General features: G+C 48.5%; 1 protein-coding gene across 1 annotated transcript in view; it reads left to right on the forward strand.

Annotated features, from left to right (window-relative positions):
- Positions 1–359: 359 nt before the first annotated feature.
- Positions 360–16,441, forward strand: part of TRABD2A (TraB domain containing 2A) — a 37,374-nt gene continuing 21,292 nt past the window's right edge. The window contains 6 exon segments of the mRNA XM_012644193.1: positions 360–368; positions 1,635–1,704; positions 2,956–3,056; positions 11,523–11,605; positions 11,607–12,047; positions 12,049–12,078. Of these exon segments, the coding sequence (XP_012499647.1) occupies positions 360–368; positions 1,635–1,704; positions 2,956–3,056; positions 11,523–11,605; positions 11,607–12,047; positions 12,049–12,078 (734 nt within the window).

The raw sequence follows: 16,441 nt of genomic DNA on the forward strand, positions 1-16,441 counted from the left end.
GGCTCCACCCTCATGAATGGATTAATGCCAATTATAAAAGGGCTTGAGGCTTCAAGCTTGACCTCTTGCTCTCTCCACTCTCACCTTCTGCCATGGGATAATGCAGTAGGAAGGCCCTTGCCAGATTCCAGCACCTTGACCTTGGATTTTCCAACCTCCAGAACTGTAAGGAAATAAATTCTTGTTCTTTATAAATTACCGAGTCTGTAGTATTCTGTTACAGCAGCACAAAATAGACTAAGACAGGAGGGTTGCAGGAGTATCGACTGGACGTGAAAGGGAAAGAGAAAGGAGCGGGGTAAGGTTCAGAAGCATTCAGGCCTCTGGCAGTGGGAAGCCAGAGGTGCGGTCCAGTAACAATGCTCGAGGTAGGGAGCAGAACTCAAAACTCTGTGGATAGGCAGAGAGGACGTTAGGGATGCATGTAGCATCTCTTTCTTGATCAGGAAGTGAAAGCCAGAAAGGCCTGCAACCAAACATCTTTAGAAGGCAGGTGAGGACCAGACTATGTCAGCCGACAGTCAGCAGGTCTGGGTCAGCACCGCGGAGTGATGGTGGACTTAGGAATGTCTGCAGAGGCAATGTATGTAGAGTAGATGTGATTCTACTGAATGTTTGGACACTGAGTGTCTCTCAGAACAAATCCTACTTGGTGATGGGTCTGGCTAAGACAAGAAGTCTCATTTAAAAAAGTGTCAGAGCCAAACAAAGTTATCCACATACTAGACATGTCAAACTCAGCATCTGACCATATGCTGGGCCGTAAAACAATTCCCAATAAATTTAAAATGATTAAAATCATACTCAGTATGTTCTTTGATTATAATGGAATTGGGTCTGGCCTGGTGGCTCACACCTGTAATTCCAGGGCTTTGGGAGGCCAAGGTAGGAAGATCACTTGAGGCCAAGAGTTCCAGACCAGCCTGAGCAACACAGACCTTATTTCTACCAAAAAAAACAACAACAAAAAAAATTAGGTGTGGTGGTGTGCACCTGTAGATCCCCTGAGCCCAGGAGTGTGAGGCTGCAGTGAGCTATGATCACGCCACTGCACTCCAGCCTGGGTGACAGAGCAAGACCCTGTCTCAACAAAACAAAACCGAACAAAAACGGAATTGGATTAGAAATCAGTAACAATAAGATATCTAGGAAAACTCCATAATTTGGAAACTAATCAACATACTTCTAAACAATCCATGATCAATGAAACAATCACCAGAGAAATTAGATAATGAATGATAATGAAATACAACTTTTCAAAATTTGTGTGATTCAGCTAAAGCAGTGCTTACAGGGAAATTTATAGCTTTAAATGCTTATATTAGAAAAGCAGAAAGGCTTAAAGTCAATGACTTATGGTTCCACATTAAGAAGCCAGAAAAAGAAGCGCAAAGTAAACCCCGAAGTAAGTAAAATGCAGGAAAAAGCAAAGGCAAGAGTATAAACCAAGGAAATAAAAAAGAGACAGTAAGAGAAAATTAACAAACTCAGTCATGTTTTGTGACACATCATTCCTCCCCTCTTGCCTCTCACCACATTGATTGGTCGATAAATCATTTGGAGTGGGGGAAACAAAATGAAATAATAGGTAATTACTTCCTGTTGAGTTCTTGTGCGTTTCCCTCCCCCCACAGCCGGAGGAGAACGCTTTTGCCAGTAGGTGGCAGCGCTGGCACCTAAAATCCCAGACCGGCGGCGTTCTGGGTTGGCCGGGGGACCAGCGATTGCCGCCGGGTTGAAACCGCGGAGTCATTTGAAGACTGGAGAGCGTCAACTCCAGAAAGCAACCCCCCGCTCAAACTTAGAACTGGAAAAAGTTAGCAATTTCACAAACGCATCTCAGCCCCAAGCGTTAGAGGAATCAAAGCTTGAAAAATTTGGCTCTTTAAAGCCAGGGTTTTTTTACTGGAGTCCCGGAGACCGGCTTCCGCGTCTCAGAAAAGCCCCGCCCCCACTGTATGCAAATCTGGGCCCCTTCTCTTTTGTCCTGGGAAGTCGTCTAGTTTCTGTTGGAATTTCAAAATGGAACTGTGATTTAAGACAATTAAGAACCACTGCGACAAATACCTCACTAAACACCTCTCAGAAATCAGTGACGCATAAGTCGGGACTATGAAAGGAGGTGGTTAAGCGCACTCAAGCGTGGGTGGGAGGTGGGGCAGGCGGGGCCCGACTAGGTGCTTTTATAATTTTTTTTCCTTTCCTAAGTGCCAACGCTGTGAGAAATCCTTGGTGGGGGTTTGGAGCCAAAAAGGAGCGAGTACATTCTGCGGGCCTACTATGTGCGCCTAACGAGGTGCTTTTCACAAATGTCCTCATTCAATCTGCAGCAATCCTCGGCGTTCGGTGCTGACATCCTTAATGTTATCCCCGAAGACCCCTCAAGAGGACAGTTACTGGAGAGCCGGCTTTCGTGGTCCCGGACTTTAAGTGGATGCACGCACTGACCATCCCCCTCTCTCTTTTACGGACACAACTTCCATGCGACTTTCCTTGTTTAAATGAACTTTCCTTTATAAATAGCCTCTCGTTTGTTTCTTTGGTCTCTTTCAATCAAGAGCCACCCTCCCGTCGACACTGGCAGCATAAGCACAGAGGTAAACGTAGGAACCAATACAATTTTAAGTTGAATTTTGAAGACGGCGTTGGAACTGCACTTTTCCCTTCTTGCGGGCTCACCAGGTGGGCGGCGGCCCTGGCAGGGTCGGAGCGGGAGAAGCGCGGGCCGGGACTCCGGCGGCTGTCTCGGCGCCTCGGGCACGGGGGTCAGGGCCGCGCCCCACGTGGCCGCGGCCGCGCGAACTGCAGAGGCAGCCGGCGGGAGGCTCTGGGCGGCAGGCGCACGTCCCCGGACCCTCAGCCCGGCGCACATCTGCGCCGCCGGATAGCCGGGCCGGGCGGCCCCCGCTGCCCCACTCCTTCCCTTCGCGTCCCGGGCTTCGGATGTGCCGTGAGGACGATGTCCCTTCCTGCTGCCGACCCTCTGCCTCCTGCCCACGGGCGCAGCCCCTCGGCGCCGGGCGCCCGCCGCTGCCACCCGCGATCTCAAGCCCCAAGTAAGGCGCGCGTCGGGCGCGGGCGAAGCGGCCTCCCCGCGCCTCCCTGGGGTGATTTCCTTCTGAACCCCGCGAGGCACCGCGCTCTCGGACTCGGAGCCGATTCTCAGGGCTGGGCTTTCGCCTGGCACCGCGGCGCCTCCTTGCTCACGCGCCCCCCGCGCACTCGGCTCCCCCATTCCCGCCGGGGCGCAGCCCGTTCCCGGCGAGGGACTCGGTGCCCCGGCCCTTGCCCCCGCCAGCCCGAGGGCGTCACGGAGAGCCCCAGGGTCTCGCCAGCTGCTTCGCCGGCATCCGGGTGACGCATCCTCGAGGGCAAAGCGGTGCTGGAATTTGGGCATATTTACTTTGGAAGTTTGTTTTGCCCTATCTTCCGTAAGCGTTCGATTTTACCTGTTTTTATCAAAATATTAAAAGCACCCTGCATCTGCTTGATCTAACCTTTGTATATTCATTGCCTGAGTTAGAAGAAACTTGAGGGAGCTGAATCCATTTCCCGTGTTTTACTGGGAAATTGCGGCTCAGAGGAGGGCCTGTGTGCTCCGGGTCACAGAGCGCTTTCGCGGAGTGACCACTCTCTGACAGGCTCGCACACGGCGTTTCTTTAGATAGTCGCGTCAGTATCTATTTTGCCGGTGAGGGAAACTGAGGCCAGGGAGGCGCAGTGACTTGCCCGGGTCCGCTCAGCGCTAAAGGAGCAGAAGCGGAGCGGAAACCGGGCAAATCTTGCATCTCCGAGGCTGGACCTCTTTCGGGATGAAGTTTTCTTCTCTTGATCAGTTTTCTTCGGAATTTTAATTCCTTCTCAAGTCCCTCTCTTTTGAGTGCGGTGGAGGTTGAATTTTGCGCATTTGCATCAGCGGGTTTGATCTCCCCGCCTCCGGGGAGGGCGATCCAAGGCTTGCCCTTCTGGTGGCTTGTGCGCCCTCGGACGCCAGGTGCAGGACTTCGGTGGTCGGCCCACCTCCGATGACAGCTCCGGGCCGGCCTCCACCGTTGGCGGTTCGCAATTTTATTCATCGTCCTACCCACAGCAGAGCAGAGGGTGGCCTGATGGAGCGGTTCCTGGCCGGGAAGCCGCACAGTGTCCCTGAGGCGCCGCGCGGCTGCGGACACTGAGGCTCACACTCTACCGAGGCAAAAGAAGCGGTAGCTAGAGAGGGACGTCCGCGACAGGCATGGTTTCAAGTTTTGCTGCGGTGTGGCTTGTTAGATAAGGCAGGACTCCGTCTCTTCATGTGAAAGCAGAATGTCTTTCACGCCTGCAAAATCTGTGACCAATTATGTTACGTAATTACGACCAGCGAGTCTTGACAAGGTCTCTCTCCTTTCTTTTGAATCTGTCTTCATGAGTCTTTTATGACGTCGGTTCTCTAGCCTTTTGGTCCACTCTAAAAAAGTATTGAGGACCTCAGAGAGCTTTTTGAAAATGTGAATTAATGGGGATATTAGTAAAACACAAGAATACACAAGCACATGTTTGATTAACCGTAAGAGCAGCCACGTCACTACATGCCTATAGTCTCCAGAAAATTCTTCACTTTGCTTGTGAGAGACTGCAGGTGAAAGAGGGAAATATCTTAGTATTATGAAAATAGTTTTGACCTTACAGACTCCCTGAAAGGGTGTTGGGGACACCCGCAGGCTCCTGGACCACACTTTCAGAACCGCTGTTCTGTTCTGTGGGCAAACTGACTTACCCACTGCGGAGCTGGGCAGGCCGCTCAGTGGCAGGGGCGTATGCCTGCCCCGCATGCTGTAAGGGTCCCTCAGGGGCTTGGTGTGTTGAGGTTGCAAAGTGGAAGCTCTGGAATCCAGCCAACAATCAAGGGCAGCTGCCCACTAGGATTCTGGAGGACTGTGAGCTTGAGAGCTGCTTTGGTTTTCACGGTGGGTTAATCATTAGAGAGGTCTTCTGAGTCCAGGTCGGGGCCCAGACGCTGCAGGGTTTACCTTGAGCATCAGGCAGCGCAAATCTCTTCCGTATCAATACTCAAACAGAACTCTTGAGTGTTCTTTGCTATTCCTGCTGCCGACTTTAACATTGCTTCTTTTTCCCCTGGAAAGTTCTTTCCCCTTTTATCCACGTGCTTGCTCCCTTACTCGCATCTGATCTTGGCCCAAACGTCTCTCAGTGAGGCCCTTCCTGACTACCCTATTAAAGGTGATGTCACCCCCCACACCCCCCCCTGTAATTTTCATAAGGGTAGGGATTTCTGTCTGTTTTCCCTCTGAATCCCCAGTACCCAGAAGAGTGCCCGGCCATAGTAGATGCTCAACAAATATTTGTTGAATGAAGAGGGTAAAATAAAGCCAACTTTAGTAACGTTCAGTCTGGTGTGCTGAAGAGTAATCTTGAAAAACTGCTATTATCACAGGTCCTAGGAAGCTAGGATGGAGGAGCTGAGGGGTGCAGGGTTCTGGGGAGTTAGCCTGCACTACACAGTGGTTTGTACCCCTTTGTTCTGTTTCATTGCGTGGACCACACTAAAAACTCAGTTTGATTCACAGGTGACAGAACTTGTAGCCACCCATAGCCATGGATGATTGCAACAAGGTTTAGAAGGGACATGTTAATAGTACTCAGGATTTTTTTCCTGAGTACTCATCATAATGTTAAAATATATACCTTCCTCTAATAGCATGTGGAGGCCAAAGTTACAGTGAAATAGGGTAAAATAGGGTAGTGGAGCTTTTTTTTTTTTCCCTCCTTTGTGGGGACAAATAGCCCTACCCTTGAGGATATTGGTGTGAGGGAGGCAGAGGCAGTTGCTCCTGTACGGTCAGTGTGGTGCGCTGGGGACTCACTCCTGGGCAAAGGCAAGGTAAGAACTCCCTGTTCAGAAGCCCCAAAGACTCTTCCTTCAGCTTGTGTCCTGCCAAAGGCGTGCCTGGTAGGGCAGTATCAATAGCCGTCAGAATAGAACTGCACGTATTGAAGAAGCTCTACAAGGTGAGATTCGTCTCTTTAAAACACACTTTTTGAGTTCTCTTATAGTGTATGGCAAGTATTTCACCATTTGAGAATATGAATGTGAAGAAGATACAGCCCTTGGCATATAAAAAAAGGAAAAAAGCCCCTGAATTGTGTTAACCTAAAAGAAAGCATAGGAAGGTGGCATCCTGAGGATATAATGATGTCAGTATTGTATTAATATTTACTTGGGGAGATCATCTGGGATCAGAAAGGCGAGCTGGTCAGAGTCTTTCTAGATTTGGAGTCAGGTAGCACTCCTGAGCAACAGTACGACGAGTAGGGTATTCATTGAAAAAAGATATAACTCTGAATTGCAAATGAGATCTGTCTCATGTTAAGGCCACATAACGTGGTGTTTAAAGCCCAGAGCTCGGGAGCCGGCCTGTGGGTCCACCACTTAGCACAGGGCAGGTTTTTGTCCCCACCACGCCACCAACATTGTTCTTGTCTCGGTCTCCGGTGACCTCAGTGTTGCTTAATCCAGAGGTCAGTTCTCAAATTCTCTGCTTATTCAACCCACCAACCACACTTAACCCACTTGCTTACTTTCTCCTCCTTGAAGCACTTTCTTCAGCTGGCTTCCTGCTCTTCTGAGTTAACCTCGCTGCCACTTCTCATTCCCCTTTGCTGGCTGCTCTTCCTTTCCCCGGCTTCTTACGGTCAGAGGGCCCCAGAATCCATTCCTAGACCTTTTCTCTCTTGTTGACACTCAGTCTCTTGGGGTGCTCATCCAGTCCCATGGCTGTAAATAGCATCTAAATGGTGATGATGCCCTCGTTTTTATCTCTGGCCCAGGCCTCTCTCAAACTCCAGACTTGTATACTCGGCTACCATCTTGACCTGGCCCCTAGGTTGTCTGCTTGACATCTCAACTTGACAGGTGCAAAACCGAATTTCTGACCTTCCCCTCTAATCTGGTTTCACCCCTGTCTTCCCCATCTCTGTTGATGGTGACCTCATCCTTTCTTGTTTTCTGGCTTCTAGAATATATCCAGAATCTGATCACTTCTCATCAATCCTGCCACTCCCACTCTGTCCTCTCACTTGGATTATTTTGGTCATGTCCTAGTTGACCTACTTGAGTCTGCCCTCGTTCTTCAGTAGTCTGTTTGTCACAGCCACCAGAGTGATTCTTTTTACACATTAAGTCAGCTCATGTCACTCGTCTCTCAAAAATCTGGGCTAGCTCCATCTGTCTCAGCTTGAAAGCTTGGTCCCTTCTAGGGGCCCACAGGCCCTGTGTGGCCTGGCCTCCTGCTTGCCTCTTCAGTCATCCCTGTAGAGTCATGCTGGCCTTCTTGCTGCTCCTCTGACACCTTGAGGACCTTCCTGCCTCAGGGCCTTTGCACCACCCTTCCCTCTTGCTGGAGGGAATGCTCTTTTCTCAGATGTCCTTATGGCTGCCCCTCACTTCCTTTGTGGCAAGGCTTAGATGTCTTTCCAGACACTCAGTGACTTTCCTGGTCCCCCTATTTAAGATCATCCCCCACCATTGTGCCACGGCACTCTGTCCCTTTGCCAGCTTCCATGTCCTCCACAGGAATAATCACTGAAATACCTGAGGCGGGTACCTGTGTTTCACTCTCTGCTGCATTCCTAGTGCCTCGCACAGTGCCTGGCACATGAAGAAGAAATCGTTGTGTTGAATGCAGGCAGGGGACAGTCCGTGTGAAATGCTTGGATGGCGTCTGGCTCACAGTGAACGTTCAGCAACAGCTGGCTGCCCCTAGCATCATGGCTGTCATTGCATGGCCTGAGGCCAGAACATGAGCGTGTGTTCAATTTTTATAAATCTAAGCATTTTTCAGTCAAAAGATCATACAATGACCTAATTTCTAGACTAATAATAGTTGAAAAGGCAATGATAAAATAAATAGTAAAATAAAAATAGATGCATATTGAATAGACTGTTTCTGAAAAGAAGCACATGTATTTTGAAGGAGGAGGGGGCATTGTACAGCTTAAGTGAAAAACCAAACCAAAATGAACCCCACCTCCTCTATGATCCTGCAGAATGGGTTTGCTTTTCCTGGGAATTTATTTGTTTAACATGATGGTGTCCTGACAGACGACAATGAAGAGTACTATGGCACAGTGGTGGGAGGGGGATTTTAAATAGGGGTTTAATAATACCCATGGGTTTAATAATACCATTTCAGCTTGTTTGCCATGTCTCCCCCTTGGAAACTGGGTAGAAGTCCTTTGGTAGACCGTGTGGAACTTGTACAACTACATCTCTGACATAGGTCAGTGGTCCCCAGACATTGCACCAGCCCTCTTTGATCATCAACTCTTTGCTGGAAAATGAACAAACAACCAAACTAAAATTACACTTTGTAGGTGCCTCCACTTGTTTGTAGGTAATAAGTATTTTGTAATCTATTTAAAATTAACCAAAGCCATAACTGTCAATCTCAGCTTTCGATTAGCATCTAGGTAACCAGTGTTTTCTACCAGGTTGATCTAATTCTAACCAACAGTGAGACATTTGATTGCTTAATTAGCCTTGGCGTCCATTTCTTGGTAGATGTACAGTTTCCATTTGGCTTTTTGAAGTATTTAAATAACCCCAGGGAGGCTGGGCGCGGTGGCTCCTGCCTATAATCCAAGCACTCTGGGAGGCCGAGGTGGGAGGATTGCTTGAGGTCAGGAGTTCGAGAGCAGCCTGAGAAAGAGTGAAATCCTGTCTCTACTAAAAATAGAAAAAATTAGCTGGGCAACTAAATACAGAAAAAAAAAATTAGTCAGGGTGTGGTGGTGCACACCTGTAGTCCCAGCTATTTGGGAGGTTGAGGCAGGAGTATTGCTTAAGCCCAGGAGTTTGAGGTTGCTGTGAGCTAGGCTGACACCACGGCACCCTAGCCTGGGCAACAGGGTGAGACTCTGTCTCAAAAAAAAAAACAAAACCCAGGGACCTCATTACTCCACTGGGGGCAGGAGGTCCTGTTTATGATGCATCTCTTAATGTTACTTGAACAATTAATAGGTTTTTAAAATTGATCCTAAGTACACTAATTTGATCTTTACAAGTCATATGACTGCATTAAATTATCACATATACCCTGAAACTGTGTACATCTATTATGCATCAATCAATCAATCAATGAAAATGTCTTATAAACACAAATAAACATTGCCAATTAAAAGATATGTGTATTTATTTTTTCATTTATTTAACAATTATTTGTCTGATTTGTTTATTATCATAACCTTATGACAGGGGTTGTTAATTTAACTTTTACAGATGAGGAAACTGAAGTGCACAGAAGTGAAGTGGCTTTTTAAAATCTCAAGGGAGTAACTGAGCCACAGGAAGAATTGAGGTTCATTTTGCCCAATTAGTGCATTCTTGAAAAGGAGGGTGAGTAGAACTGTCATTTAAATGCTTAAAAAAATGAGGTCACAGGCTGGGGCTAGCGAGATATGTTCTCTTCGACATTTAAGAAAATTGAGGCAATATTTACAAATGGGAAGATTTTATTTAAAATCAGGATTTCTAGTTTTGAAAAGTCAGTTTTGGAGCAGCTGTCCACTGTTCCTGGGTGGCTGGTGCTGGCTGGGACTGCTTAGCCAGTTTCCTTTACTGCAAGCTGGGGGCTTGTTTGCGGCTGAACCCCTGACTGTGATCTCACCCCCAGCCCACGTGCTTCCTTGCCAGCCTTTGCCCTCATGTGAGTACGCAGTCCTGGTGAAATGATGCTCTTCTGGAAGGTGGGAGGTGGGGAGAGGAGGGGAGAAGTCTGCGAGGGTAGAGCCACTACTTCAACCAACTCCACTCCCATCTGTCTTGTATTTGGAGATTCTGTGTAATATTTTATTTGAAAATGGATTGCTGCTGCCAAGCAGTGACACACAAATGCAAATGCAATTGATCCTTATTACTGCCTACTCGCTAAAATGTATTCATAACCCCCAAATCGATCCTCTGAGGCTCTTTTGCATGCCCGGAACTTTGAAAAATTTGAGTTGCCCAGTGTGCACTTTCCCAGCTGAGTTGACAAGGTGACACTGTGCCTTATTGTTTCAACTCTCATATTGCAAACAAGTGTCCTTTTCATGGTCTACTTATGGCCACACTTTTTCTTTGCATTTTTGTAGGTGATTTTACTGTTTAAGATGGCCCAAAACAAAGTTCTGAAGTACTGTCTAGTGTTCCTAAGTGCGGGAAGGCTGTGACGTGCCTTACAGAGAAAATACATGTGTTAAATAAGTTTTGTCCAAGCATGAGTTATAGTGTTTTTGGCCGTGAGTTCACTGTTAATGAATCAGCATGATATATTAGATAAGGTGGCATCCAGCAGAAGCACACATAAAACAAGGATATGTATTGATTGCTTGATGAAAATGTCATGACCAGAGGCTCACAGGAACCTAATTCTGTATTTTCCTTAGGAAATGATTTGTTATTGTCAAATTCAGGGTTTGCGGCTGAAACTTTATAAAACATAGCTACCATGAATAATGATAATTTATTGTAGATTGAAACTCCATAATCCAGAGAAATACATTAGTTAAAAGGCTGCTGAAGTTAAAGCCTTTTCTAAAGGGAGTGTGTTCCAAATCTTGTTTTCTATAAACTTGGATTTTCACATTTCTGGGTTTCTCGATGTGTCATTCACTCCACCTGACCTTTACATTTGGACTCCTTAAGGACTGCCCAGTGCACTTCTTGTACAGTGCCTGTTAAATGGACACTTCACAAATGCCTGTTGAGGCTGAGGGACATGCAGGGGCAAAGGGTGAAATGGCCTGGCCTCCGACGAACACGCACCTCTGCTCAGCCTGGGAGACAGCTGGAAGGGAATCCGTGGAACACTGTGCAGGTCTCTGTTTTGTAAGAAAGAAATACAGGAGGACAATCCATATCCTACAGGGACAGGAGCGAGCTGAAATCAGGCACTCATTAGGACTGTGGTTTCAACCTTGGCTGTGCTTTTGGTATCGCCTCTGAGTCCCACCTGCAGAGATCCTGACGTGACCAGTCTAGGGTGGGACCCAGGCACTGGAGTTTCAAAAGCTTTGCAGCTGATTCCAGTGTGCAGCCAGAGTTGAGGGCCTCTGCCCTTGGGAACGTTGGATTTGAGATCTGGAGAAGCGGGGCCCATCAGGTCTGCCTGGGAGATGACAGCGGGCTCCTCAGGTGCCTCTCACCTGGTATCAGGAGCGTCCTTGCAGTCCCGAGACTCCCCTCTTCAACTCAGGCCCAGTTCACTGCCAGGGCAGGCATGGGGCAACTGCAGAGCTGGGGATTGCTACGGCTTTCTCGTCTGAAAGCAACATTTTGATGGGGAAGCAGGAAAAGGATGCTGAAACTTGGGCTGCGTTGAGGACTCCTGCTTTTGGTCAGGTGAATCTGCCTGGACTCAAAAGTCTAAATCCTACTTTGATAATTTTTCTTTTGCAATGTGACTAATTCATTTCTTCCCCTCAGGTTCCTGGCCTTCCCCTGCCCCTATATTATCCCTTGGTGTTGTCTCTTTTCTTTTTAGCAAAGTGAGTTGAATTCCTTCTCGTGGACCATAAAGTGAGACCCGCCATCTTACTTCTTTGGCACAATCCATGTCCCGTACACCGGTTTGGGGCTTCATCCCTGACAGCTCTAAGGAGGCTTTCCAGCAGAGCAGCGTTGTGTGCTTTGAGTTGGACCTCACTGACCCCTGTACCATCTCTGCTCTCACCAGCTGTCAGATGCTGCCACAGGGTGAGAACCTCCAAGATGTGCTCCCCAGGGACATCTACTGCTGCCTCAAGCGCCACCTAGAGTAGTACGTCAAGCTCATGATGCCCTTGTGGATGACTCCAGACCAGCGTGGCAAGGGGCTCTATGCAGACTACATCTTCAGTGCCATCATGGGGAACTGGGAGTGCAAGAGGCCTGTCTGGGTGATGCTCATGGTCACCTCCTTGATTGAAGTGGACATTAAGTCCCGGGGAGTGCCTTTCTTGTACCTGTACCTTGCTCAGGAGGCCGAGTGGCTGAGGAAGCAGACTGGGGCGGTGGAAAAGGTGGAAAAGCCATCCGCTGAATGGGCTGAACTTTTCACAGGTAAGATTCCCTTTGCATGAAGGACCTGGTGGCATTTGACGGTGTGGGTGAATCTATAGAAGATGGACCACAGGCACAACTTGTCTAGAAGTTGTCTTTGCTCAAGAATGCTATTCTGGGGATTAAAAATAAGCCTACTGGTCAGTTATATCACCTTTTTGAGTATTGCCAAGAAAGAAAACTAATATTTTCTTGTCATCCCAACAAATATTTCCTGCTTTTTAAATGCATTTTAATTCAAATCATTCATTAAGAAGCTGCTTTGAGGCCGGGTGCGGCGGCTCACGCCTGTAATCCTAGCTCTCTGGGAGGCCGAGGTGGGCGGATTGTTTGAGCTCAGGAGTTCGAAACCAGCCTGAGCAAGAGCGAGACCCCGCCTGTACTAAAATTAGAAAGAAATTAATCGGACAACTAAAAATATATAGAAAAAATTAGCCGGGCATGGTGGCACATGCCTGTAGTCCCAGCTACTCGGGAGGCTGAGGCAGAAGGATTGCTTGAGCCCAGGAGTTTGAGGTTGCTGTGAGCTAGGCTGACGCCACGGCACTCACTTTAGCCAGGGCAACAGAAGTGAGACTCTGTCTCAAAAAAAAAAAAAAAAAGAAGCTGCTTTGAGAGGCTGTGGACATGTGGATGCCACAACACTGGTTGTCAGAGGGTAGAGCCTAGTTTGAAAATGATACTGGCCAAATGATACTGTTTAGGTAACAGCAGTCCCTTTGAGATCACTATTGCTCCTCCCTCTTCAGGACACTGCCCCCAGGACAGTTCCTTTCCTAGGCAGAGTTACTCATGGCTTGTGGGTCCTACCTCTGGGCACTGGAATGTAGGTGGCTGTTCAGGAAGTTGGTTCTTCATTTCTCATAAGTGATACTTTATTAAAAGTGCCACTGTTTAATTGCTTTGGTGAAAGTTTTTGTTGTTTTAAAGTGCATTAAATACCTTGGGGGCCAATGGGAGTTACACAAGACAAAATGGGTATTCTTGTTTTGTAAATATTCTCAACGGGTGGCCTTGGGATGCTGGTCCTCAGAATTTGAGATTATTGTTAGCCCAACTGTCTTGGCCTTAGCAGATCTTGACATGCTGAACTAGGATTGTTATCTGAAGGGTATAAGGACATTTGCAGCCTAAAAATAGTGTTCCTGAGTTGATAGTGATATCTTTAGGGAATTTACTTGCTAAAATTCTGTACTATTAAAAGTGCTCATATGCTAGAATATAGTGCGTGTTTGGCACACTGGGCTTTTAGCATCCCAAGAGGTGGTTGGTTAGATGTCAGAGTCCTTTGCAAACCCCAGAGTGCCCTTTAGTCGATGCTGAGGTGTTATTTGAATGGGTGCAGCGTGAAGGATTGTTTCTTTGTTATTGTTTACTCTTGCCGATAGATGGCACTGACATATGTCAAGATTGTCTTTCTGGCTGTCACTCTTCTGTTCTTTCCAGCAGGATGGGCCATCACCAGTTTTGCCCTCCTTACCTCCAGGACCCTAACAATTCACTCTCCTGGCTGAAAAACCCCACAGAGTGAAAGCTTAAATAGTGCTTTGGGCACAGTAGCTGTACTTATAGATCTTATGAAAACTGCATTTCTTGAGCTACAGTTGGGGATGTTGGGAAGACGGGGATTTTGTGTCATTGGAGCAAATTGTCTTTTGGTTGGTTGCATAGCTCTGGGTTGATTCTCTGGAACAGTCCTGGCAGGGTGGAGGGGTGGAGGCAGCCCCTGCCCCCAGGAGCACATGGTCTGGCTGGAGAGGCAGGAAAAATTCCTCTTGGCCTCTGGTTATTAAGGGCTGGGAGAACGCAGGAGGAGTGGGAGCCAGGAGGTGCTGGCTGCAGACGAAGCCTCCTGGGGAGGAGGGGGCCAGATTCCCTGAGGAGAGGGCAGGCCTAGGGTCTAGGGATACCACGTGGGGCCTCGCTTTGTACTTTGCAGGTCTCTCTGCGTGTTCTCACAGTGCTTTGGGGCTCAAGAATGACCCATGAGGCTGAACAGAAACCCATGAGGTCTCTGTTCCCAGAGGCCAAGGCAGGAGTATGGAGGCTCAGCCAGCAGAGGCAGCTGGGGACAGTCTCCTGTTGGAATAACCCTGGAGAGGCCCAGCCGGGGGCAGAGAGCGGGCTAGCTGGGGGCGTAGAGTGAATTACTGCAGCCAGGCTGGGCTCCCAGGTCTCCTGTTTCTGATCCAGCCCTGCCTCTGAGCACTGCCCCTGCCAGACTTAGAAGTCTAATTTGGGTTCCTGCTTCCTCGTCATAAATTCCAATAAAAGCAGGAGGTCTCATGCTTTATTATTTTTTAAAATTGGCCATGATGCTGACAGGTGACTTCTCCACATTTTCCGTGACTGATTTAGAAGATACTTGAAAATAGAGATCCCGACTTTCCATTTTTCCTTGATAGGTTTGGTTTAAAATAAAGGCCTAGGAAAAAATATGTGAACTCTCTGAAAGGGAACTGTTCCTGAAACATGGGCGGGTTTATTTGTGAACACGTGGTGCAGCATCCTTACTCATGTCCTCTGCAGGCAGCTGGGCCAAGTGCGGGGCACACGCTGTCCCCCCTGCCTGGAGCCCTTCCCCAGACTGTCCCTCTGGCCAGTGGCTGATTCAGCTCACACTTCCTCAGTGAAGACTTCCTATGACTGACCCTCCGCAGTCTTCTCTGCGTCCCGTGGGAGCCTCGGCTGGGGCCCTGACCACTGCCTCCCAGCACGTACAGGCCCCTCGAGGTGGGCCACGCCCTCTTGGTCCTGGTATCCCCAGCTCCCGGTGCCGTCTGGCACATGCGAGGTGCTCCTGAGTGGCTGTTGGATAGTGAGTGCGCCGCTGCTGAGTGTGCCAGCCAGGTAGGATGTGGGAGAGTCGGATTTCAATGTGCAGAGCTTGGAAAGACCAATGGGAACAGTGAACTCAGAGGCGCCTTGGCTAAAACAGGACACGATGTGGACGTGTGCTGATGACTTCAGCTGAACGCAGCATGTCTAACAGCTGTGTGTATATAGACTGGCATCTTAAAATTCACATTAAGTCCAATCTTTTTGTGAGCAATTTGCTTTTATCCCATTCTTTTGCTTTTTTACATGGTCTCCCAACATTGCTATGAGGTGTGGCTGGGCTGAAGTGCTGAGTGACAGTGAATGCCCTCAGAGCCCGCCACAGCTATTCCTTGAATAAACCCTGTCCCTCCTTTCATAGGGGTCAACACAGATGTTGTGGGTGGACACCATCTTCATAAATTGGGAGTCTTGGTGGGCTCTTAGCTCTCCCAGGAGCGTCTTCTGCGGCGTTTCTTCACCTTGGCTGTACTTGTAGTTTCTTATCTTTTGACAAGAAGTGGAGAATGGGGTCAACTGTGTACCTGATGGCTGGCTGTGAAGTTCATGAGCTTCTAGGTGCAGACTTGAGCTCTATGTTTCCACCTGCAGACAGGCCTGCTCAGGACTTGAGTCATCTTTCCTTTTCTTGCCAGTTTTTATTTGGGACATGTTTCTTAAGTGCCCAGCGTGAGCATGGCCCTTGGTTTCTTATTTTGGAGATTCAAAGACAAAGTATGTGTTGATTCTGCCCTCCTCTGGCTCTGGGATGCCCCTCTAAAGTCCAAAGTGAACCTTGAAAAAAGAATAGGTATTTTTGTACTTGTGTCTGGATACCACACGTGCTCCTGGGGTCTGGCCATGCCTCAGCTGGATCCGACCCTGCCTGGCTGCCTCTAGGGTTGGAAAAGAAGCACTTCAAGGGCTGCAGAAGCCTAGTTTCTGGCCCATATCCCTGCTTCCTGCCCTGGTGAACTAGGCTGGCAGTAGAGAGCTCCTTTGAAACCCCAGCAGCAAGCTCTTCCTTGACACATGCTTGGTGGCTCAGCTCAAGGATACCTCTAGACTTTAGGAATAACTCCCAGCATGTCTCTGCAGGAGAGAGCATGAATTTTCCATCGCTCCTCCATAGAGTCTACCTTGCAGGTATGGGTGGGTGAGACAGAGTCTACCCCACTTGGAGGAGAGGGGGCAGAGTGAGGAGACAGGTGGGACTGGGGCCAGCTGTTACCTGGCACCCTCCAAGGAGCCAGTTGAGGTCTCAGGGGTCCAGGTGCTCTGTGGCCCAGGGATGGAGCAAGGGGGATGCCTTGGACTCTGAGGTGGTTGCCGATGGGAGAGTGCCATAGACATTATGACACTTCTTCTCTGTATTCTTTTCCTCTATTCCCCCACACTTTTTGTGCCATCCTCCCTCCCTGGACTCTTCCATGAGGCCCTTCCCTTTGCATTCACAGTCATGTAGGGCCTAAAGAGAGTGAGTGGGGCTCTGGCATCAGCAAGGGCTGTGGAATCATTGGAAGTGGAATCCTAACCTGAGAGACC

The sequence above is a fragment of the Propithecus coquereli genome, unplaced genomic scaffold, assembly GCF_000956105.1.
Source record: "Propithecus coquereli isolate 6110/MARCELLA unplaced genomic scaffold, Pcoq_1.0 Scaffold208, whole genome shotgun sequence".
NCBI lineage: Eukaryota > Metazoa > Chordata > Mammalia > Primates > Indriidae > Propithecus > Propithecus coquereli.